Genomic DNA, 26,139 nt, shown 5'->3' with positions numbered 1-26,139 from the left:
TGGTAATAAGATAATAGTTGTTAAGTAAAAAGTTAGTACTTAGTAGGCCTTTAGGCCCATTTAATTTTTTTAAAAAATTTTATAGCTCAATTGGCCCATCTTAGTATGTTGTTAAACTTACAACTGGGTACCCAGTTCTGGACCTGGTACCCACCGGGTCCGGGTCCGGGTCTGGTCCAAAATTTTAGGACCCGGTTTGACCAATTTCAATTCCAATTCCAGATTTTCAATACCCACTGGGTCCGGGTCTGTGTCCAGGTCTATGAAATTCTACCGAGTACCCGGTTGTGCTCACCCCTAATGACAGCCCCCGGCTGAAAGTAACCCAATTCCTGAAACTGATGTCAAGTGAGTAATGTGCAATCTTTGTACACTGGGTATGTTGATGTTTGTTCACTAATGAAATTCAATATGTACAATTACAGTCCCATACCGAAATATGTCAAGTGAGTAATTTCCAATCTTTGTACACTGGTGTGTTGATGTTTGTTCACTAATGAAATTCAATATGTACAATTACAGTCCCATACCGAAATTCAATAAATCACAATGTATACTGATGGTCATTACTTTAATCACTGAAAATCCCCAAATGTACACTCGTATATTACTGTACACCAAACCATATGCATTTGTACATTAAAAAAATTGTTTTAGCAAATAAATGAGAGAGAAAGAGAGTGAATGAGTGAGTGATGAGAGAGAAAGAGTTGTCCCACTTTCAAAAATACTGCCAAAAGCTAGCCACATGGGCAAGGTGTAGGATCTAATTTGCGCCAAATGAGTCTATTAAGTGAAACCATGTGTAGTCCTCAATAGGGTCCAACTTGAGGATTAAACATTTAGGTGCCTGCAAATATTTACAAGACACAAATATATTAAACATCTACATCATGCCGAGCAAACAATTACTATATAATTGAGTAAAAATTAATTGGATATAAAAAACATTTAGAGAACATTTTTTTTCATGTAGTAGAGTAATCCTCAACAATTATAGCATTCCGCCTGCATTTAATGATTGAATGCATCTTGGACTGAACTAGAAAATGTCTTTAAATTGAACATATTGATTGGATTGGAAAGTGTATTGGGTTGAGAAGTTGGAGAGAGTTGTTCATAATTATGTTTTTTTTGTAATAAGTTATTGAAAATTTCTAAAAAATATCTCATATTTATATGAAAAATTAGAAACTAGGGAAAAATGCGAGCCACGAAGATACCATTGCAGTATAGCACACCAAGAGACATGTACTCCACACAACAATGTCACGTGGCACGCAACATTATCGCACAACATGTACATCTCGCAAAGGATAACATTCTTGTAACTACTAGAGATGATCACTTGATGGGCGCTACACAAGGATTGCTCTACATCATGTAAATAGGACATGCACAAGATGTAGTGTGTCGGACCGTGTGATTTGCAATCTTTTGTAATTTTATCCTAAAATCCCTAACGTTCTATTTTATTCTATTTACTCGATGCATAGAAATCATTCTCATTATTCACTCTTTTAATGCTTTATAGTTGAAATCTTTAAAGTTTATGACAGGGTAGAATATATATTATTACACAAATGATGTTGAAATTGGATTTGGCTAGCCATTGGGTTGTTATAAAATGCATGTAGTCCCTTTATTACTCTTTAGTAATAGATGTTTCAGTTAAAGGCATGGTTAACCTCCCAAGGGGGCATTCAACATGGAGATCCATTGTCTCCTTATCTCTTCCTATTATGTATTAAAGATTGATGTCTCATATATCTAATGCGGTTGACACATGTAATTTGCACAAATGCTTCGAAAATGAGTTATTAAGGGTTTATTTTTTTTGACTTATTTTCAATTCAATTTAGTTCAATTTTTCTCTACAATTTAATTTCTCTCAATTCAATTCAGTCAATTTAAGTTCAATTTAGTTAATCTCAACTCAGTTCAATCTCAAAGAACAAGACCTAATTTATTTACAAGCAGTACTCCTATTTTTTTGTGAAGGCGAAAGCCATCCTAAGCGAATCATGAGAAGTTACTAGCCAACCTATCAATTCCACTCCAAAGTCTAGTCATCTTGATTTCACAAAATAATAAAAGTACCCCTTTGAATGAGACTATATTTCACTCCAAATCTAGATAACATACTTTTTTATTTCAAGATTCAAAATCTGTATTCATTTTCCCTCATATGATAGAGAAAAAAGGGGACTAAACCAGCACCTTTCACAAATCAGTAATCATATCCAGTCCAGCTTAGCAATCAAGTCCTTTAAAATTAGGAGAGGATAAGGTAATGATTTAAACCCCACAACTTCAAGAGCATAAGGAGCATCTTCTACCTATCTCCTTGTATGCATAGCTAGAGAAGCACATTTTGAGGTGGAGACTTGTCCTTCTAGGTATCATAGCATGGCTTTCAAGTTTCAACCACGGTGCAGAGGGTTATGGGTAATTAAATAAGATTATCTCCTTCATATGCCTCTCCAATCCCCCGAAATAAAACGGCACAAGCATCGTACTAGTTCACTCATCTTGGCTTAAAGCTCGATACTTGTGTACAGATTTTATTTTACATGCCATAGGCAATCTTCCCCACTACTGTGAACCAAACTACTTCACTAATATGGGCTCAAAGCTTGATTATAGAATCTATATTACACGCATAAGCAACCTTCCCCACTACCATTGTCTGCTAAACCAGAAATTGGTTCGCAGAAAACTCTACAAAAGAATAGCGCTAATCCTATTCTTATTTTACATCCCAGACCACCATGTACATTTGCGATTGCTAAATAAAGCCCGCAAGAGAGAAATATGTACAGCTAGCTTCTTCACACTATTGTGAGACTGCAGCCTAAATGCTATCGCCTGCCATTAGAAGAATTCATACTGTCGAGTTTCATCACTTTCTTGCGCAACTCTTCGATAGTGCTGGAAGCATCCTGCCAAGAACAAAAAGAGATAATCAAACATATAAACAAATGCAGATAACAGATATGCACTGTAAAAGTTCCATGAAGGTCAAATCTATAACTTAGAGAACAAACCCTTAGTTTCTTTCTCAAATTTTCCTCTTCACGATCTCGTCTCTCTCTCTCCTCTGAGAAAATGTCAATTAGACTCTCCTGCTCCTTGTTGAGGTCATTAAGTTTACTAACAGCGTCATGGAGCTGTTCACAGAAATTATAGAATAATTATAGCAACACTTTGTTAAAAAAAAAACAAAATCTCCATAGTAGCATTCATGCATCTCCAAGAACGAAAGTGAAGCAAAACATAGCTTCATGCAAGGCTAGCTGAAACCATCAGATTTGTGTCAAGTACGAAAACAAGTGAGGAAAGCATGCAAGATCCACCTAGAGAAAGGAGCATTCATAAAAGGGGGTTCACTGAAGGCAGGGATAAAACAAGGGAAAGAAACAAAAGGCAGTGAGCCAGTGACTAGTAGACGTTACATCTACCTTTATCTCAATGGATTTGCACTTGTCTCTTTCACCTTGCAAGTCGTGTTCCAAAGCACGCAATTTCTCCTCTTTCTCTCCTTTCAACCTAGCAAAAACAAAAAAGGCATCATTAAGAATAAGATTATAAAGTATCTGGATAGCACACAGCATAACAGAATAGTAAAGATCCTCCATTCCATTCGGTTGTCTCATCTTTTATGTCCCAATCTTTTCTTCATTTGTCACATCACCAACATGATATGTGTGATGTGGGAAGACAGAAGATATGACATTAACAAGACATAAATAATACAAAAGGTCCAGAAGTATAAACAAAGTCTTGACGTTCCAACCTTTCTTTGAGAATATGGTTCTCCTCTTTCAACTGATCCAAAACTTGCATTTTCTCTTTCAATGTACGATTCTCCTCCTTCAACTCCTCCAGCAATTGCAACCTTTCATTCAATATACGATTCTCCTCTCTCAACCGATCCAATACTTGTGGATTGGACGGGGACGAGGACGGGGGATCCATACCACCATTGAGACTCTTTTCCTGTCAAAAGCGATACAAAAAGAAACAAAGGAAACTTGTTAGATACTCTAGTGAATTTAGCCAAACAGACGAGAAACCTCTTTCAATTAATTTAAGCTAGCAGGTGTAACATTTCCCACGACGAGATTAATGAGAAGGAAACCCAATCCTCATGCTCATACAGCCACCTAACTTCCCCCAACCTAGCAGGCATACACTAGGCCTGCATATGATGACGGATAGATGTCGATATGCCAACAGTGAAAAAATGAGAAACAGTGAATTTTACTAATTCAGTATTTGAAATGCATAAAAAACCTACCCACAAAGCTATCGACAAATCTTACATTCTTTTCCAAATGGATAGTTTGTAGTCACTAATTTAAACTACCATAAAATGAAAACCGTAAATCTGAGGAATCCTCTTATGCTGATAAAGATGAGTTCATAGCACATATTTTAATGTCCATGCAGTAGAAAAACAGTGTCAAACATAGACATGCATACCATAAGAACTTTCTGATTGTAGGACTGAACAAATCACTAATGACTAAATGAGTAGACCACTTGAACAGCATCATTTGCCTTGTGTCGACCATCACGTTCACCAAATAACAGAGCTAGAAGAGTGCAACTATGACTTATACCAACCATGTAAAGACCTTTCCTATCATCAGGTTTAGCAACATATACCACCAGAGACCAGTACACCAATCAGACCTTTCACTCCATCAGGTGAAAGGAACACAAATACTTCTCTTCCACAATCGAACTCTCCAATTACCTTGCAGTACTCATGTCCGATTATGTACAAAACACCTCAGACAGAAGTGGATACTTGAAATGACCCATGACATATATAAATAAATAAACTAAACAAAGTAATTCGTATTTGTTCGAGTAAAATAGCACCTCAGTGCTCATGTCAGTATGAATTAAAAAATTCTTCACTCAGCACTCAACAAACATAGGACCCAACGGAGAACTCATCTTCTTTGAAGGCACATATAAGACAGACTAACATTCCCACTCTTGTTTAGGCATCTCAGATAATAGCTTCAAAAAAGTCTCCCCTCTTAAGTCTTAACCAAGCATTTAAAAACATGAACAATTACAAAAAAGAAGCAAAAAAAACTATGTTGCTCAGACACGGATTGAGTGTCTACTCGGATATGGGTGTCCAAGTGTCCGACTCGGCTATTTTGTAGAAAGACAAGTTTTTAGTTTAAAATGAAGTATCCAAGTGAAGTGTCGTGTCGGACATGACATGACACCCGATTTTTGAGGTAGATGAAGGTGTCGTTGTAACATAGAAAAAAAAAGTAAAATGAAAGGTTCACTCTACACCCTGAAATCGAGTGTTCGATATAGCCACATCATACTCTTGATCTATCACTATCTGCTCATGCGATAACTAATCCTTCAAAATGGAGCACGCATTTAATAGGGATATACTGCAGAGATCCGCAAATTACAAGCTAATAGAGATGCGAAGAATACCTGTTGTGTAACATCACTTGTTTTTTCAGGAGGAAGAGCTTTCCCCGACTGGTTTTTACCAGGGGTCTTCAATGCTGATTGACTAGTTCCATTCACTCCCCTCCTAGGCAACCTATAAGCCTCATCACCATCAGAAGTTTCTTCTACAGATGGCGATGATGGCTCTTCGGAACTTTCTCTACCTCTAGCATTGTATGTACGGCCATTCTCATTCACTGAGACAGTTCTCCCCACTGTTTTTGCTCCATGTTTGTCCGACGGACGAGAGTAAGTCGTTTTTGCTCCAGGCTGGTCAGGTGGACGAGAATAACCTACTGTTTTCCCTCCATGCTTATCAGATGAACGAGAACTGAGCTTCTCATAATCCATGGCCTTTCCTTTGCTTTTAGCACGTGATGATGATGGAGTATAATCAGGTGAAGATTCTGCAAACGCCAGTTCAGAAAGTGGGGGATTTAACAAGCACGAAAAATCAACAAAGGCACAAAAAAACACTCAGGCTAACTGTTCAAAGGCATTTAACAAGCACGAAAAATCAACAACATAGGTGTTCATTTGATTGTACACAGGAAATCATATTTCCTAGAAAGTTATTATTCCTGTTTAGCAGCATGCCAGCATCTTTTAGGATGTGCAAAACTGTTCATATTTAATTAAGCGAAGTTCTATTTCCTCCATTTTGTGCAAATGATGATTTCATATATTATTTGTCAACCAAATTACCAAATAACTCCACATTCTTTCACTTCCTAAGAAATTCTACTTCTCATCTCTATTATATAAGGCAACTATGGGAGGGGGACACCAAAAAAAGAAAAAGGAAAAAAAAGAAAATCAAAAGAGAGGGGTAACTAATTACTATGATTGTTTTGTTGTTTATTTTTCAAATAGTGAAAACAAAACCTGTTCGATAAAACCGTTTTAAACAACTAATTCTGAGTACGTTTTATAAACTGGAAACGGAAAAAGTAGAAACTGTTTTAGAAATTTGGTTATGGTTTTGGAAAACCCATCCTCTTTGTTTTCTTCTATCTTTCCTTTCTCAATTCATCTCTTTTCTCTCATTGGCTATCTACAAATATATTTGTACACTCTTCAATATGCAACTACACCTCTTTATCTAAGACTTTTAGAGAACTAAACTGATATAGATTCATTATAGACATTCCAAATTGGGGGATTGCATTTTTAATTACTAGATGTAATTAAAAGCACAATAAATTTAAGAGTCGATGTGGTTTCGCACGCATAGCGTGCTGCGTGCATATAAACTAGTGCTTTTTAATGTTAACAAAACAAGCACTAAGAATGTTTGGCCTGTTTGTCAAAATAATCCCAAACAATATGCAGTGGTAAAATAAGATAAATTTTTTGAGGTGCTTATTAAAAGTTATCATTCAAGAATGTTTGGCCTATTTTCTCAAAATAATCCCAACCAATATGTAGTGGTAAAACAATTTTTTTTTGAAGTGCTTACTAAAAGTTATCATCCGTTTACTTAACTTGATAATCTCCAATTATCCATTGCAATTAAACTCTAATGTTCTCTTATTCTAAGCTCTATATACCTAATTTTATCTCTCAAAAAAATATTAATTTAAAATAAAAATTAAAACAGTTATTACATAACATATTTAGTTGGTGCACTCTATGCTCCGAAAATGTTCCCCTTTTATAGAGATATATCAATAACTATGTTTAATATTGTTTAAAGCATAAGTTAGAACAACTCCATCACCACCTAAATGATTTTAGTTGACACAATAATCTACATAATTTTAAAATATATTCGTAAAACCAAAAACAATACATAGTCAACTTTAAATTATTTTAAGAAGCCTACCTTCCCACTAGAAGGTCGGAACATTTTGAGAGAGAGGAGATAGTTAGGGGAGGGGTCCACATCACATGAGTTGGTTAGGGTAAAATGTCCATTAAAAATAACGGGAACTTTTTTTGTGTACTACAACAAAAGAATAGATTAAGTTTATTTAAGGACGGAGGACAGGGATGAAGCTACAAGGAGGGTCGGCAGGGGCCCGGCCCCCGTGGCCTACTTTTACCATCTATATATTTTTATAGTGGCCCCTGTAGTTTGAGATAAATTTCATAAAATTGGCTATTATATCATATGAGTACTCTCATTTGAGTGGTAGAGTGGGAATGATAAATATAATTTTTTTTGTATAAATTTGTCAAAAACGTTCTTGGCCCCATTAACTTTTGATTCTTGGCTTCACCCCTAACGAAGGGGATATAACTTAAATAAGGATGAGAAACAAAACAAAAATAGAAGAAAATAAATAATTATGACAGTGAAAAGGCATAAAATATGCAAGGAAACACCTACGATAAAACAGCTAATCATACACCCCAGACGCACCGAATGGAAGTTTTTGATACCTTTAAATTTATTAACATTTTACTCTTAGTCTAAGCTCAAGAATAACAGAAGCACATCGAACCATAACCAGAAACAAGTAAACTTGCATTCACGTTGTCTTATATAGAATACCTCTGTCCCAAGATTCTACTTGTTTCTTGTTGATTCTAGGTGCATAGCCAATCTTATGACAGTAGGTGCGCCTGAAAAAAAAATGACAATAGAGCTATTAGAGTATGACAGAGATAAAGGATAAAAACGCATTAGGCAAGATAACGAACCAATATTGTTTCTGCATCTGCACCAATTTATTTTCCAGTCTGGCAAGAACTGTAGTGCGCTCAAATCCCTGCTTATCATGAGCTGGCTCTACAAAGTTTGCTTCTAGCACACCTGTAATGCATAACAAGCCTCAACAGTCTGAGCTAGATCAAAATAAAACGAAAGAGATGATGATAACCAACAAATATACAGCACCTATGACACCTCGGCCATCACTTCCAGCAGCACTCCAGACCCTCCAGAAAGGCTGATGCAGCAAAAGTCGCCAAAGAAAAGCTCAGATCAGATGCAAAAACCGTCTTCATTTGTAAAGTATGAATACTCAAAAACAAGCAAAATCTTGACTTAATGGACAAGGAACAAGATCATAAGCTACTAATATATAAGGTGTAGATCCAGAGACTTGCTGAAAGAAAAAGAAATTGCGTGCCAGACTTGACCCTACTCGTTCGATAATACATGGGAAATTGATCGAAGATATATAAACATATCTACATCACTTGTAACAATCTGAATCATGAGAGTGAGATCGCAGATAATGACCAACATCGGAGAGGGGATGTTGCTACGTCTAATGGCTCCACAGTCGAAAGGAAGAGCATAGTAAATAAGAAAACGTAGGAAGCCAACAAGTAAAGACATGCCACTAACCTTGATAAGACGATTCTTGTGATATACATTAAATCCTTGAACATCAATATGAGCTGTAGCGTCTTTCACAAATCCAATAGTAACAATAGCAACCATCTATACTTAAACAGGCACAAAGTGTAATGAATATTAGCTAGCAGTAAAAGTTCAAAAGGAAAAAGACAATCTCATTTCATTCAATTATTACATCTGCATTCCTGGGAACACCGTCAGCACCAGGCTGGGGTCGGTACGTGACCTCCTCACTCATCATCATGTCATTTACTACATTGTGGTGCTCAACATCCTTTCCTCGAAGGATAATGCGGAAGTTAGGTGAAAGTCTGAGATAAAGAATTGATGCATAGCTCTGAAGATTAGAAAGCAGGAATATAGTCAGGAAGGCGTTCGGTAACTTAAACTACAACACTCAGACACCACAATTCGCAGAACTACTATCTAATCAAATAGAAGGGAAAGAGACAAAGAAAATATAGAGGGCCAATAACACAGTTGATTTAAACACCCACACAAAAGAGCTGCAGATAAGAAGGAAGCAACCCCGCCCCCCACCCCCACCACCACCCCACCACCACCCCAACACACACACACAAGCACCATGACGGAAAAAGATGCATGAATGAAGATTGCTACTTAGCACAACACAGATAAAAAAAATGGTGAAAGTGGAGAAAGGGGAAGCAGAATATCACTGATCAAAGCACCCAGTAAAACACTGTATCACAAAACATTACACATGGAGAAATTTTGCAAAAATAAAGAGTTCAATTTAGTGAGATTGTGAAACTACGACATCGAAAAAAATTCCTTCAGTACATTCTGTCTCTTGTGGCCTTTATAGAGATGGAAAGGCTCAAACCATTCTCCACCAGCCAATTGAACAGATATAAGAGAAGGAAGACCATTAAAAGCAAGCTTCAATGGTACTAGAGACGATCGATGAAATATATATCATCGCTTAAAGACTATCTGACATTCAACTTCCAAGTTCCAGGCCTTCACTCAAAATGATAAAAGCATGTTCAAAATCCAAAAGTTTTAAATGTCTACAGTAATCACTAAGATCAGAAAGCTAATCTAGTTGAAGAATTGCATGGAGTACTGTCACCAACTTTTGCCAGGTGAACGAAATCTTAAGGGACTACACAAACAAATATTAAAAGCAGTATCGAATACCCTTAATGAGTGCCTGTATGTCAGGAAATGTTTAGAGTTAGGGTACTCCTTCGCCATTTCTATGCTCTTCTCATCTCTGTTGACACCTCTAATTTGAATATCCTGTCATTTTACATCATCAATATTAATTTATAACTGGAGAAGGAAAGTCGATTGGAAAATATTGCTGGGACATAAAGAGCTTGATAAAAGAAGAAACATACATGTCGGTCAGAGGTGAAATCAAGTTCCAACAGTCCTTGATCATCTTCCCAGAGGTTGTATATAATTATACGTGTACCACGATCTTTCATCAAATTAAACTGCAGAATCACAAGGTATAAGGGATCAGGAAAGCTGTGATACCAAAGAAAAGCCATGAAAACCTAAAGAAAATGTGAAAATAGAATATTTTGATTGATGATTGGGGAAGGAAGTTGGTCTATGAAACTTTCTAGAGGGTAGAAAACAAATGCTCTATATTTCAACTTTATGCTCGGAATGCATCCATCATGTTCAACCATGAGAGCGTATTGCTATGTGGCTTTGTCTATGACTTTGTTACCTCAAGTTCATTCAAAATAAGCATGAGAGCTTCAAAAGCAAAGCCAAAGTTTTGGCCACGTAAACATTGCAAAACAACCAAAAAATGTGTTATTACCTGCTGTAGGAGTTCAGTTTCACTTGAATATGGTGACCAATTTATGATTGTATCAACATTTCTTCTCCAATCATCTGCAGAGGACCGCATCATCTTATGCCATTCCCTCTCTTTCATTTCATAGTCAAGCTTTAGAACCACAACGAAGTAGTGAGCACCAAAAAGAGGAATTCTATACTCGGTAAAAATTTCAAATAGAAAACTGAACAGATAAATATTAATTCGGTTAGCTAGGGCACTAGGCAATATCAAGAGCAGATTCAAGCAATTCAGAACTAGCTATGAAATTATGACCAGCATTCGCAATATAGGCAGATCAATGAATTCTAAGAAACAAAGTGTCAAAGCAAGACGATTGATACATCAGATTTTTGGTTCCACAATGGGGTCCACAGGTTCCAAGTAGATACTAAAAAAGTCCTAATACCATGAATCAATTGCCTATATTCTTAATTTTTTAAGTGGATGAGTCCTAGAGGCAATGAAACGTAGAAGTGTGCTCCTTTTACTCATTACAATTTGTTTTTAGCATAAGAGCAAGTGAGTAGCAGTGTAGCACTAATGCTATATTTATCCGAAAACAAAGGGTGGCAATTTGCCAAAAGAACACGAACTCCCTGAGACTAGGATCAGGGTTGTTTGAAGGCAAAGACGATCCCATAATGTCAATGAATCTAAGAAAGACATGAAACAAGCTTGAATTCATAAAGTCATCCTAAATGTGCCAAAAAATTGGCAATACAAATAATTTAGTAAATCTGATTTTTCTTTGTGACACATAATCACACGACATAAGATAACAACTACTACTTGCAGAGGTGGACAACTGGACATTACATAATAGCAGAGCTCAGACTATCCTGTGACAAAACGAATGGGATTTTTAATCTAAAAATCAAGTTTTGATCTTTCATTACTGATCTCCTCACAAGCAAAATAGTCCAAAAGATAAATGTAGAATATAATTGAAAACAACTGAAGACAATTAACTTCATTCTCTGCATATTTAATATCATAATAGCGCATCTTGACTTTGTTCTTGTGCTTCTTGATGATATAGTTACTCTAAACCAACAACCTCGCATCCCACTATCCTGTGACAAAACCTCAAGTCCTTAACCGCCCACAACCATGTGTTGAGCTACAGCATCTACATGCTCTTTCCTAAATCCAGTGACATCAGAATAGGAGTAATAGGAAGAGTTGAAGAGCACCAATACAATACTCTAACCATTCTTTTTTTTTTTGTTTTATATGGTAATTAAATATTACCTTGAACGTTCACCTATACTTTTACACATGTTTATCTCAATTTCATATTAGTATTGATTTCAAATTTAAGTATTAAAATATTATGAATAATCTTTAATTTGTTTTTCCTAATTAATTTTAATAATAGAATAATCGAGCCTGTTCACAAGCTTTTCGAGCCGAGCTTGGCCTTGTTCGGCTCGACTCGTAGAGTTCTCGAACCGATCCCAACTCTTAGCCGAACTTTGACCGAGCAGAGCCCAAACTGTTCACGAACAGGTCGAGCTCATTATCACCCCTAGCCATATCAATGGCGGAGACACTATGGTCCTACTGCTACAAAAGGCAAATCCCCATAAAACACCGGTCATATAACAACTAATTAGAACAGTGAGCCCTACCCAATCGAAAAGGACAATATCCAAATGAATTTCAAGTTTACTATGTTTGTGGTAGAAATCTTGTTCATTAGCTCTTCTTACATATTCATTCAACAACTTTTCATCTTGAAACATCCATCTCTCGCAAGAGCATCCTAACCTAAGACTTCTGCTTGTCCTAGATATACAGTGGCCAAAATTGAACACTAGTGTTCCTATGAAGTGCCTGAAGCTAAGAAGTCAGTCTACTTTGAGTCTTTGACAGATCACCTGACCTACATAGCCTTCGCTTATTGAGGCTGATTTTCAATCGAAACAGCTGAACAATATTGTATAAAGTTCCTGCTGATGTAGATGTATCATGTATCTAAGTCCTGATAAGTATTGTTGCTCTCCTTTTCTTAACGTTCTCTAAGTTATTGAACTTTGGTCAAAGGAACCTTTTTCCTAACTCTGGACGCAGGATTCCCACGAAAAAAGGGCTACGGTTCCATCCAGTCCCATTCTCAGCTCACCCCAGCCATCGGCCATCTGCTAATGTAAGTTCCAAGGGCAGGCACGAGCAGTCTATTGTCTGAGCCGATTACATTAGCTTATCAAATTCTCTATCGAGCCTTTGCATGTCCACTCAAACAAGCCTGTCCCAAGCCGGCCACCAATTTGTGTGGACAAACATACTTTTCTTACAAATACTGATAGCAGGCAAGTTCTCTAGCAAACAACAAAAACCGAACACCCACAAACTATTTTTTGTTAGTAGAAAATCAGGAAAGCAGTCAACAAACACTTGCACATGGAAGTTCCTGATCTTAAGAAATTTATAGCAAGCCAAAGCCAGAACCCAACAAGAGTATCTAGCAGAAGACTCCATAATTACCATTTCAAACCCTTGCAAAAAATGTCCTCTTTCTTTTAATGTTGGCTACCGAGCACAACCATTCCTAAAAGAATTGGAATCACAAGTCACAAATGAAGGACACCCATTCTTATTCATGTTGACCTTTTCAAAATGAGACCAAAAGTAAAAAAAAATATAGGTTGAATTTTATTACCTAGATTTACCACATCAGATATGAATTACAGCTTCTTCACACTAAATCTAAACTTTTGCTGATTTCGGAATACAAACCATATATTAATTTCCCAAGCATACATTGAAAACTTTCAAAAACAAACACGGAAATAAAACGTCTTTTTTCATTCTTCACTAGCTTAAATGATATGAAAATCAAAGATTGCTCTTTCCAATAGGGTGTTTTCTTTTCACTTGAAATTAACTTATTTCAGGTTATCTTAGCTTAGCTCAGTTTATCCAAACTTATCTTAACTTGCTGGGGTTGTGTATTAAACATGGATAGGCCTTACTGCCCTATTTAAACAAAACTGAGCTATACGAAGCAAGTCAGAACTTACATAAACCTAGCAGAATTTATTTTTTCTGAAATATGTTTTAAAGGTAAAAAGAATAGAGCTTAAGTTTTAGTCAGCACATCATCCATCACAAGATTTTGTTCATCAAGAAAACAACAATTATCAAGGAAGAAAAGGATAAGCATTATGGTAATAGTCAACAATAACATGCAAAAGGATGTTGACATTACAATTGGAACTACAATGTCTTCCTTCCCTGTGCTCCGCAAAAATGTGTATGAAAGCAATCCAATGCTTTGAGTAAAACTGAAATGCATGAGAGTAAAATCAGTAGCCATTAATTTTGACATACAAATGATAGAAACCATAATTAATCAAATTCCAAAGAAAAAGAGAGATAATTTTGAAATTTTGAGAGACAAACAACCAACAGAAAAAGCATTTGTAACCCAAATATAGCGATGGGTGAATTTGCTACATGGATCCCTAATGTCCTCTATGGTTCACCAGATAAGGGACTGCTCAAAATATTCGAAGTCTAAATAACCCAATCAAGACAAACGTGAAGCACACAATAAATATCTGATGTAACACCATAGTCAATCCCTAGTCAGTTTGCACCAAATTTGGGCACAAGTGTGGAATACAGATTTATCATTGAGTACAAATATTTTAGACAAGGTTTCCAAGAAGCAAGAAACTGAAGTAAGATGTTCACTTCAATGGCATTACTTCTAACTGCCATTTTTTTTCTTCAAAGAGGTTTCATCTTTCTCTTTCTTTTTTTTTTCCACTTATCCAGCATATTAGTCCGACAGCAATAATATGCAACTACATTATTTACGAAATTATCCAAGTGTCATGATTAGGGGCTTCTGTCCTGGATGAATTAATTGAATTTCACATGGTTTTCCCTGTTTGCAAAGGGGTTTGCTCTTTAAACCTCATCTGGTTTTCCCTTGCTTATGTTATCTCTCGCCTTACTTAACTCATTTTCACTCTCTCAATTGTGTATTCACTCTCTTTAACTTATTACTAGTCGTGTATTTTGTTTCATTTATCAGGTAAACAATTTTAACCAACTCGTTATCACTTTGGGACTAAGGCTTCTTGTTGTTTTTTGTCGTTCTTCCCAGTTTGCAAGGTTAAAGAACATCTGTATAGGGATTCCTCATTTTAACCTCAACCAAAACCTTGCACGTGTGGCACACAGGCAATGACTAGTTGATAACTCTATGCTGTCATAGAATGAGATGTTAAGCAAGTGCAATAATGTATATACTTAATCTCAAGTCACCTTGTCATAAGTCATGACAGAGACCTATTAGGGACAACACAGAGTGTGATGCATTCAGCCTTCACCATTCACTTGGAAGCACTTTTCAGTGTATTGACGCACCTTATCACACGACGCCATGACGGATACCTTACTAGGGAAAACAGGTATGTAGACATCTGGTTTTCTAGAAGTGGTAAATATTAAACATAAAATTTAAGTACCATATGATGCATGAAGCAAACTGAGTATTGATAAATAATTGAAACTAAAAGAATGGAAATCTTTGTAAAAATTTAATGGAAAAAATCTTTGTACTTTAAGACATCCAACCTCTGCATTTATTTTTGTAAGTGCCTCTGAATCAGATGTTTGATTCATAACAACAACAATCTTATCTAAAACAAAAGTTTGTCCAATGTAGCAGATGTTACCGCCTTGGCAAATCTTAAAGGATTATGAACACCTTTCTACCTTGAAAAGCTCTCTGGCCAAATGTATCTCTCTTAGGAACTTATAAGGGGTATATGAGATGTCACAGGGAAAGCAAAGATTACTAAAAGGAAAGGTTCAAAATTCGGAAACAACAAACCTTTTGCCATCTTTTCCGCAGCTGCGTGAGAAGACAATAACATCAGCTCCAAGCCTCATAGTACTTGTCTTGAAACCATTGCCGTCTTGAAACATAACAGATAAGAATTTGTGAGCAGTTGAATATATTAGTTCCCACGGCAGGAGAGCAAGACACCAAATGGCAAACAAATATAAAGACAGTGACATTCACTTACATTGCCCGATTGTATTTGCTAATTTACTCTTTAAAGAGTACCCCAATGACATGCATTGACGCACCTTATCAGGGTCCATCCCACCGCCATTATCTATAAGAAGCAATACCAACAAACTCAGAAGAAATTTGAGATAGTTAAATCTCATACAATCCAACTATTATTTCCCAGTTATTGTAATGTCGATATCGCAGCACAAAACTTGACTACATAAACTAAAACTCATTTTTCATCAATTAAAGAATAAAGCAGTGAAGGTCCATCACACCTTCAGATGATATTTGATGCATAGGAAGTTATAGATTGATATCATTGTAAGAGAGCCTATGAGGGCCAAAGAATCCCTTTCTCAATTTAGGTTTCTCAAATTTGCTCTTTAAGGTAGAAACCAAAATATTACTACTATATACTACGGGCCTGTTCTCTTTGGCATAAAACAACTTAACAAAACTGATTGCAACTGAACGGAACTGATTGCAACTGAACTTATTGCAACTGAACTGAATTATAATTAATACTTCCTCCGTTTCTTTTTACTCGCTACACTTCTCATTTCACGGACTCCTAGGCAATTTTTGGAGAAGAGAGAGGTAGAGAGTAAAAAGAAAAGGGACCCATGTGGGAGGAGAGAGATAGAGAGAGTTTATTGCCCAAAAAAGAAGTGTAGCGAGTAATGTGAAACTTCCCATAATGGAAAGTGTTGCGAGTAAAAAGAAACGGAGGAAGTAGTAGTGATAATAATACAATATAATATTATATTATTTAATTAATAATAAATTCATAATAATGATTTATTAATAATAATTAACCGATTATAAAAACTAGTTAATGTTCGATAGTACAATTATTTTGCCTAGTAATTCAACTATCAAAACGTGTATTTTTTTTCATTTCAACAATGACAAGTATTATTGTTGTTATTATTAATAGTATTATTGTTGTCATCTATTAAAAAGTTTGTAATTTGAACAATGACAAATATTATTGCAATGTGGACTTCTTAGGCTTAAATTATCATTAATTTAATATAATTAGCCGAATCATATAGAAAAAAAGTATTAGCAAAATAATAATTAACAATATTAAAATAATAATAATAATAAAATTAAACGCAATAGTAATAGGAGTAATAATAACAATAATAATAATAATTGTAATCATGATATTAATATTTATAATAGTAACAATAGTAATAATAATTATCATTGTTTTTATTATCAGAGAATTAAATGACTGAACTGAACTGATTGCAACCGAACTGAACTGAAAATAAGCTGGGAAAACAGGCCCTACCTCCATTTTTTTTTACTCACCTATATTCCCTTTAGAAATGTTCCGTTTCAGTTGACTCGTTTCATTATTTGGTAACTTTTTTCACTCACATTGCTTCTTTTATACTTATTCAATTAATGCTTTATAGTCACATGACTCATCTCCTTAATATGTGTGCCAAAAAGAACAAGTCAACTAAATATAACGGGAGGAAGTATACAATAAACTTGATATTTGTTTATGAGTGATGCATTTATTGTAGAGTGAAATTCAAAGGAAATAAATATAAGAAGATGAGAACAGACAACACTGCCTTCGTGAAACATTAAATAAGTATGCCACATTGCAGCCTCTTAGGTACACACTCAATTTGCACATAAACAGCATAACCATCCCACTCTGATATTGTTAAAATAAAAAGGGAAGACAAGTATACTATAAATATTTGTTGTTGCTTGATACCTTTGTTAAGCACTTCATATGAAGTTGCACTGTCATGCACCCTCCTAAGTCACCTACTGTGCTCTTTACTTATTCAAGGCGGAAGAAGAAGGGTAACACGGTAAATGGCCATATTACTTAATGAAGAAGAATAGAATGATGAGCTGGACGAATCAAGAGGAAGGACATAAGAATGACCTAGGGCTATAAATAGGGGTAATGATGAGGTATGTGGCATTCAAAAAAAGAAGTGAGAAATAGTATTGTATTGTAATATTAGGTGGCAGTCAGTGGTGTAATATTCAGTCATAATCAATACAATCTCCAACCTTCCCTATTTCTGGGATTCTCTTTATTACCGTTAAAATATCAAAGTTCGTATCTTTTATTGTTAGTTAGTTCTCTTGTTGGCTGAGCCATAACAGCTTGGTATCAGAGCCACTGTCGCCGTAGCGACCATGCCACCCACTCAAGGGTAACGTATGGACACGCTAGAAATGGAGATGAGCGAGTTAAGCGAAACCCTCCAAACTAAGACGGAGAAGTTTGAGCGACTCAGAGATAACATGGAGGAGTCGAGTAAGCAAATCCAGGAGGATTTTTTGAAAGTGGCGACGCATCTCACCGGAGAGCAAGGAAAGCTTCGCGAAGAGTTCATTCGATGTTCGCGACTTATACAAGGCTTATACAAGGAGTCCTGAGGGACCACCACCTGGATTTGGGCGTTACAATGGTCTCGGGAATGACCTCGACAACCACGGAGGTGGTGGCCATTCGAACTGGAAATATAGGAAGTTGGATCTTCCTTTCTTTGATGGACAAAACCTAGATGGCTGGATACTCCGAGCTAAGTGCTACTTTGGTTTCTACCGACTTGTCGGAGGAGGAGAAGCTCGAGGCAGCTGTGGTGGCGTTTGATGGTGAAGCTCTGTCGTGGTAACAGTGGGAGAATGGGAGAAGGCCCATAAGGCAGTGGGGAGAAATGAGAGTCTTGCTGTTACGACAGTTTCGCACTGCTAACGCCGGGTCACTACACACCCTGGTATCAGACTGCAACAGGGTTGCCCCCGCGGTGAGGTAGGGAACATGCTATCATATTGAAGCAAGGAAGTGACCCGGTAAGTGTGCGACCTTTCCGTTATCCCAAGTCCAAAAGGACGAGATCGAGAAGCTAATTAGGGAAATGCTCGCTGCTGAGATAATTCAACCTTCCACTAGCCCGTTTTCGAGCCTAGTGTTGTTGGTAAGAAAGAAAGATGGAGGCTGGCGATTCTGTGTGGATTACCGGGCCTTAAACCGGGAAATTTTTGGTTGATAAGTACCCCATTCTTGTGAACGACGAACTGTTAGATGAACTCCAAGGGGTCGCGGTGTATAGTAAGCTGGATCTCAAGTCAGGATACCACCAAATTCGGGTGCGAGCAGTGGATGTCCCCAAAACAGCCTTCCAAACTCACGAAGGCCATTACGAGTTCCTCGTAATGCCGTTTGGTCTAACAAACGCTCCGGCCATATTTCAGTCGCTGATGAATGACATCTTCCGCCCTTATCTCCGTAAGTTTGTCCTTGCGTTTTTTGATGACATTTTAATTGACAGCCGGGATGAGGTTTCTCATTTGCAACACTTAGCCACGGTGTTGGGCATACTGGCTCAACACCAGCTCTATGCCAATCAAACAAAATGCAAGTTTGGTAAGCGGAAGGTGGCCTATCTAGGTCACGCCATTTCGGCAGAATGGGTGATCAAGAGAAAGGTCGGGCCATGGTAGAATGGCCGGTTCCCATGAATATACGGGAGTTGAGGGGATTTTTAGGTTTGACCGAATATTACCGGACAGTGAAACAAGGGACGCGGGACGGAGCCACGTTTCCCGATCTGGGTCGTTCGTTCCCGATCGCGGAACAAACGCGACCCAGATCGCCTCCGTTCGCGAATCCGATCGCCTAAGGCGACGTCCCTGATTTCAAGCTTTGGAGTTTGGGAGTTGAAGGTTTGATAATGGAGGTTATGTTGATGAAGGGAAGAAGTTCTGAAGAAGGAAGAGGAGAGAGAAAGAGACATAGAAGAAAGTGGTATAAGTGGCAGACCACTGCCTATTTGCATCTGGTGGAGTGTAATTTTAATGATATAGTTGTATACCACATTACCACTCTTTCTTTTTTTACACGGGGAGTACTTTTTTACTGCCTCTTCTATTTTTTGACTTTTCAACTTCTTTTTACTGTCTCCTTTTATTACTTTTTTGACTTTACTTTTTTTTACCAATGATACAGCTGTACACATTACCAATAATGAGCAATTTTTTTACTTTTCAACTTCCAATATTTTTTTTTCTTTTTCAAATCAAAGACCAAGTAACACATTTAATCATTTATATTATTATTTTTCAATTATATTTTGATAGGATTACTAAGAGTTCTAATATTTTAAATTTATTAAATAAATCAGTAAAAAAATGACCCAACGTTCCCGATTCACTCAAGGTAGCGTTTCCTGTTTCCGTTTCCGTCCCGCGTTTCGTATCGAATTTCGTTCCTTGTATCATTGTTACCGGAAGTTTGTGGTGGGATATGGAAAGATTGCTGCCCCCTTGACTGATAAGTTACGCAAGGATAGTTTTGCTTTGCTCTTGATAAACTAAAGCGAGCCATGACCACCGTTCTAGGCCCTACTAGATTTCACCAAGGAGTTCTGCATCGAGGCTGATGCCTCTAGATTTGGGTTGGGCATAATATTAATGCACGGCAGCTGCCGAATTGCCTTCTACAGCCACACCTTGGGCCCACGAAGCCGCCTTAAGTCCATCTACGAGAATGAGCTTATGGCAATTGTCCTCGCGATACTCCCGTGGCAGCCATATCTGTTGGGGCGACGATTCGTGGTGAGAACCAATCAACAGAGCCTCCTTCAGCAGAGGGAGATAGGAGCTGAATATCAACGATAGGTGTCTAAATTGATGGGCTTCGATTATGTAATCCAACACAAACTCCGGGCTTCGAATCGGGTCGCAAACGCTTTGTCTCGAAAGGATCCTCCTATGGTGGAATTACAAGTTTTGGTGTCTCATGAAGGGGTTGATTGGGCTCGCATACAAGCCGAATTGCAAAATGATCCTTACATTAAAAACTAACCCAAGAATGTTTGGAGGGGTAATGTGGGCTTTACGGTGGAGGGGCGCCTTTTTTACAAGGGTCGGGTAGTGTTGCCCCCTTCTAGCTCCTTTATCTAGGATAAAAGAGGGCTTATCATGATGGGCCGGTTGGCAGGGGAGCTAAAAACTTATCTGCGAGTGGCTCAAGAATTCTATTGGCAAGGTATGAGGAAAGCCATCACACACTATGTAAAGGCATGTGCTTTGTGTCAACACAGTAAGGCCTCACCTCAAAGCCCAGTGGGACTCTTGCAACCGCTTCCTATACCCACTCAAGTTTGGGACGACATCTCAATGGACTTCGTCGAGGGTCTGCCGAAATCAGGAAATTGGGATACCATTTTGGTGGTGGTAGATCGGTTCACCAAGTATGGGCACTTTGTGGGATTGAAACACCCGTCCATGGTCGTAAGCTTTTGTCAAAGAAATTGTCCGATTAAACTGATTTCTAGCTTCCATTGTCTCGGACAGAGATAAGGTATTCATGAGTCGGTTTTGGAAAGAGCTTTTCCGCCTCCAAGGAACCACCCTCAAGAGAAGCACGACCTACCATCCACAAACGGATGGGCAGACCGAAATTGTTAACAAGGCACTCGAAACTTACCTCAGATGCTTCTCTAATGGGCCAAATGGCTACCTTGGGCCGAAATTTGGTACAACACTTCAACCCATACTTCTACCCAACTCACCCCATTCAAAGCTATGTATGGTCGTGATCCACCCCCCTAATGCGCACCAACAATGGTCTCACAAGTGTGGGTTCACTAGAGGCTTACCTCCAAGAGCGTGATGCCATCTTGGATGATTCAAGAGTCCAACTTTCTCGAACCCAGCAACGCATGAAGCACTGATACTGAGAGGCGTGAAGTGTAACTGGAAGAAGGGTCCTTGGCCTATCTTCAACTTCAGCCATAGAGTCAACGCTCCTTGGCACAACGCCCCTTTGAGAAGCTCGCCCCCCCGTTTCTATGGACCCTACAAGGTACTGCAACAAATTGGGTCAGTGGCTTACAAACTGACCTTCCCCCCACAAGCAAGGTGCACCCGGTTTTCCACATCTCTCAACTTAAACCTGTTGTTGGGTCAGTTAACACATCATCTGAGATACCCCCACAACTCACTGCTGAATTAGAGTTGGTAGCTCCTCCGGAGGAATTGCTCAATATAAGGGCCATATCCCACCCTCAAGGAGTGATTAAGGAAGTACTCATCAAGTGGAGGGATTTACCAGAATATGAGGCGACATGGGAAAACGCTTCAATGATCATGGCTCGCTTTTCGGATTTCCATCTTCAGGACAAGATGGCTGTTGGGGGGGGGGGAGTATCGAAGGCAAAAGAAGGGTAACACGATAAATGGCCATATTACTTAATGAAGAAGAATAGAATGATGAGCTGGACAAATCAAGAGGAAGGACATAAGAATGACCTAGGGCTATAAATGGGGGTAATGATTAGGTATGTGGCATTCAAAAAAAGAAGTGAGAAACAGTATTGTATTGTAATATTAGGCAGCAGTCAGTGGTGTAATATTCAGTCACAATCAATACAATCTCCAACCTTCCCTATTTCTGGGATTCTCTTTATTACCGTTAAAATATCAAAGTTCGTATCTTTTATTGTTGGTTAGTTCTCTTGTTGGCTGAGCCATAACATGCACACGGCAAAACAACATTCTAGCCCTGTGACATATAAAAAGGAAAGTAGTTCATAGAATCAGTACCTTCTACCAGCAACATTTTACACCCATCTTTCTTGTTTACAAGCATATCTATGTTGACAAACGTAGCTCCATTGCAGACCTAGCGGCAACAATATCAAAGCCTTAATCCCATCATATAGCATATTAATAATATCAGGCAGACACAAGTATGCAATAGTTACAAATACACAAGAGAGGCCAAGTACCTCATCCAATGCGTTGTCCAACAGCTCCGCAAAAGCTGCATAGAGAAGTGAATATGATAGTAGCAATAATCAGGAATAAGGACAAAATGTAAAGCTGTTTAAGAGAAAGACCTTGGAGTTTCAATGCATAGACAGGACTAAACTAACAAATTTGAATAAAACATCTAGACTTTTCTTACCTCCAAGAGCCCACTTATGACTTGTGGCATTAGAATGCAGAAACTTGGGGTGAACCCTAACATGGTCCATTCCACCTGCAAAAAGATTATAAGAAATTGAAAGCCTGCAGAACCCTTCTTATGATTGAATGACTATAAGTGTGCAATAAAAATTGTTAGGACTTGTTGGACAGGAAAAGGTGCAAAGACAGCACTGAATCAGATGCTTGCAGGCACCAGAGACATATGATAAATTGGAATGATACATAGAAGATTAGCATAGCCGCTGCGCAAAGATGCTTGTAAGCACAAAGTCTTAAAATCAAATGCAAAGTTCTATGATGGTATCATCAATCTCCCAATGGATTGTCACCATTGTATGCCCTGTGCCCCTTTCTCCAATATACATCAAATAATGCTCCATATATGGTTCTTGGTTCAAGGTGAGTCCATCAGTTCAGCAACAAAAATAATATAGGAGGAATCTCAGCTTATTATGGTATTGTTGAGCCTGTAACCAACTAAAAGAGAATATGCAAGGCCACATTGAAAGTTCGAACAATTCAATTTTTAGTCAAGGGGACAAGACAAGTATTGTGGATATACTGGAAAAAAGCTTCAGCAAGTAACTTTATCATACAACGAAAAATGAGTTCAGGTTAATGGCATTAGCACTGGAGATTGGATTAGCTTCTTTGAGAATGAAGACATCTACACAGATAGGAGGGGATATACAATTATAGAAAGGCGTGAGATCAGGGCCCTTGGGTTTCTATAACTACCCAAACCATTACTCTAATGGCTCTAACAATAATCCTGCCTAGCCTCATACAACCATGGATAATATGGTACACAGCCTCACCATACATTTATACAATTGCAAGAAGATGGCATACAAATTTGATGGGTAATATGTAAGTGACCCAGATCTTCAAGGAGGTCAATCATGAAATCAAATAATTCAGATAACCACCATACAGTTACACAGAGCAAGCCTCATCCGATGGGGTGCTTTGATCTTCGAGTTCAAGTAAAGAGTCAATTGCTAATATTCATAAGGTCTCAAGTCCTAACAATCCAAATAATTTAAGTTCAATAGTGAATTGTCAGCTTTGACAATAAAACAGAGTCAGATACATGGGAACTACGATTAAGATCAGTGAGAAATACCAACATTTGTTTCTCATATTATGGACATTTATAGCACTTAGAACTTGCTCCAATTTTACTATGTGAATCTGCTAATTTTTAGTCACTGGATACCTATTCCATAGTTATCTAATCTCCCGAGCAGGCTGCAATTCCACCCAGTTGAAGAAACATGTCAAAACACAGAACTGAAGTACCAAACCCAATATCTAATGAGATTAGATAAATCACCAGGCACAAAATAAAGTTGGTACGTGAAACCAGTACTAAGGAGGGAATAGTTGGCTTAGCAACGTCTATAAAGAAAGACAAGCAAAATCTCCAACCTATGTAAGGGTGTCTTTCTACAAAACCCGTAATGTTTTTCCTTGCAACTATTGCAATGGGGGAAACTATAATAGTAAAAGAGCATATCTCAACCAAGTAATTTGTGTCTAGACTACCTTTCCAATTGCTTTCTTCAGGACAGCGAACACCTAAGCACACAACCTTCTACCATATGAAGGCATAGTCATATGTATTTATACAAACAAAAAACAAAGAGCTATTGATGAATTTTTTCATACAACTTATTGCAAAGAACTATTGAGCACTGTTCCAAACAAAGGCAGTCTACTCAACTTAGTGCCTCCATGTGATCTTGATATTAATTCAAAAGAAAAAGAATGATTTAAAACTGCAATCTCCTCACCCCACTTAAGAGTCCCAACTTCACCTTCCACCCATATTTAGCCAAAAGCACAAAACTTTAGCAGGCAAACCTCATCATAAATGGACTCTTACTTTACAAAAAAAGAGCACAAATCAATTAGAAACCTTTTAGATCCTGAACCATTACTCCTCTTCAACTACATACATAATTACATTTCAAGCATTTTGTGCCTGAAACCAATCCAGCATATCCAAATCTCAAATCTTCTATACTACACAAACACTTGCACGTTTCGCTCTCGAAGCCTAAACCAAACCTTACTAATTCATATTCAAAGATTGCCCCATTTAGTTTCACCAGAAGCCCTCCTCAGTTCACAAAAACTCATTCTTAACACCCCAAGTTTTACTCCATCCGACTCAAAACTCATTAGATAACTCAGCTCAATTTCCCATGCAACCCTAAATATTCAGTGACCAGCTCAATCAATTCACTTCGCATAATTACTTCAACTTTCTGGTTTCACCAAACATAGCATTACTTACTTACCATAAAAACTATAACCCTAACTTCAATTTCCTTCAATTCAACACAAAAATCATAAAACCTAAATAAATAAATAAAACGCACAAATTTGAAAAACAAAACCAAAATTAACCTGTATTGTTGTCCCAACTTCCATACGGAGCACCTTCGTAATCACCAGCCTTCCAAAACTGCTTACACCCCGACTGAGTACTCACCGACGCCGACGACAAAGGCGGCACTAAAAGAGGCGATTCCGGCAACGGCGGAATAGGATCCAGAAAACCAGGCGGAAGAGAAACCGAAGAAGAATACTCGTTAATTTTCTGTTTCTTCGCAGGCGCACGATCGCCATTGATGGAATCCCCGAGGAATTCGTCGTCATCGTCGTCACTGAGATCAATCACGTCCTCTAGCGAAGGCGGAGGTGCATTCTTCGCGCGCTTTTCTCGTGTTTTGTGGAAGATTTCTTCCATTTCTTGCTTCACTCGTGTTTCCATGGCGGAATAAGCTTGCATGGAGAGGGAAAATGAGAGAGAGAAAGAGGGGTTTGTCTGATGAAAATAAATTGACAGAGAGAGAAAGAGAGAAGGTGTTTGTTGTGAGTTATAAAGGGTGGAATATGAACCGTAGATATATTAAGGAGGTTTGATGAAAGAAGTAAAAATGAAGAAAAGAAGAAGTAAAAACTGTAGATATTTGAATATTTATGCTAGATTCCTGCTCCTAAGAATTGCCGGGTTTTCAGCCACTACCAGTACCACTATTATTTACGAGCTCATTGTCAGGACTCGGGAGCATTACTATGGACTACGGAGATGGACAAGTAGGACAACGGTGACACAGTAAAAAATATTTATGAGGAATGGTAGTAATTTTTTTTTGGAGAGGATGAGAATGGTAATTTAATCTTGGAGAGTTAAATTATTGTAATTCTTGGTGCACCAATATTATTTTTTATTTATTTGACGAATAATGGGCGCACTAATATTGGTTGGTTTATGAAGAGATACACACTCGTTATTGTCTTTATTTTTTGAAGAGATTTTTTTATAAGTTGGAATGGAAAACTATTCATATGACAAACTAGGTCATATCTTGAGTGCAAGATACTTTCCAAAGATCTACAAGTATAAGGAAACTATTATTATCTAGTTTCCATAAATTAATCAAGATAATATCCAAGATATTATTATGAAATTTTTAG

At 37.7% G+C, this 26,139-nt stretch overlaps 1 protein-coding gene and 1 pseudogene across 1 annotated transcript; one reads left to right on the top strand and one right to left on the bottom strand.

Moving 5' to 3' along the window:
• Positions 1-2,449: 2,449 nt before the first annotated feature.
• LOC104893844 (protein MICRORCHIDIA 7) lies at positions 2,450-25,551 on the bottom strand. The gene is made up of 20 exons (XM_010679977.4): positions 25,066-25,551; positions 22,628-22,702; positions 22,449-22,483; positions 22,264-22,342; positions 15,677-15,769; positions 15,481-15,565; positions 13,843-13,918; positions 10,611-10,739; positions 10,174-10,272; positions 9,971-10,072; positions 8,982-9,143; positions 8,795-8,890; positions 8,339-8,390; positions 8,143-8,254; positions 7,994-8,064; positions 5,479-5,903; positions 3,797-3,999; positions 3,462-3,549; positions 3,048-3,170; positions 2,450-2,942 (listed from the first exon to the last, which is right to left on the bottom strand). The coding sequence occupies exons 1-20, from the start codon at positions 25,448-25,450 to the stop codon at positions 2,862-2,864; spliced, it is 2,571 nt and encodes an 856-aa protein (XP_010678279.1). The 5' UTR covers positions 25,451-25,551; the 3' UTR covers positions 2,450-2,861.
• On the top strand, positions 22,839-22,934 carry LOC125498120 (U6 spliceosomal RNA; annotated as a pseudogene).
• Positions 25,552-26,139: the final 588 nt, after the last annotated feature.

The sequence above is a fragment of the Beta vulgaris genome, chromosome 5 (assembly GCF_026745355.1).
Source record: "Beta vulgaris subsp. vulgaris cultivar EL10 chromosome 5, EL10.2, whole genome shotgun sequence".
Lineage (NCBI taxonomy): Eukaryota > Viridiplantae > Streptophyta > Magnoliopsida > Caryophyllales > Amaranthaceae > Beta > Beta vulgaris.
This window is presented reverse-complemented; position numbering and strand designations above follow the sequence as displayed.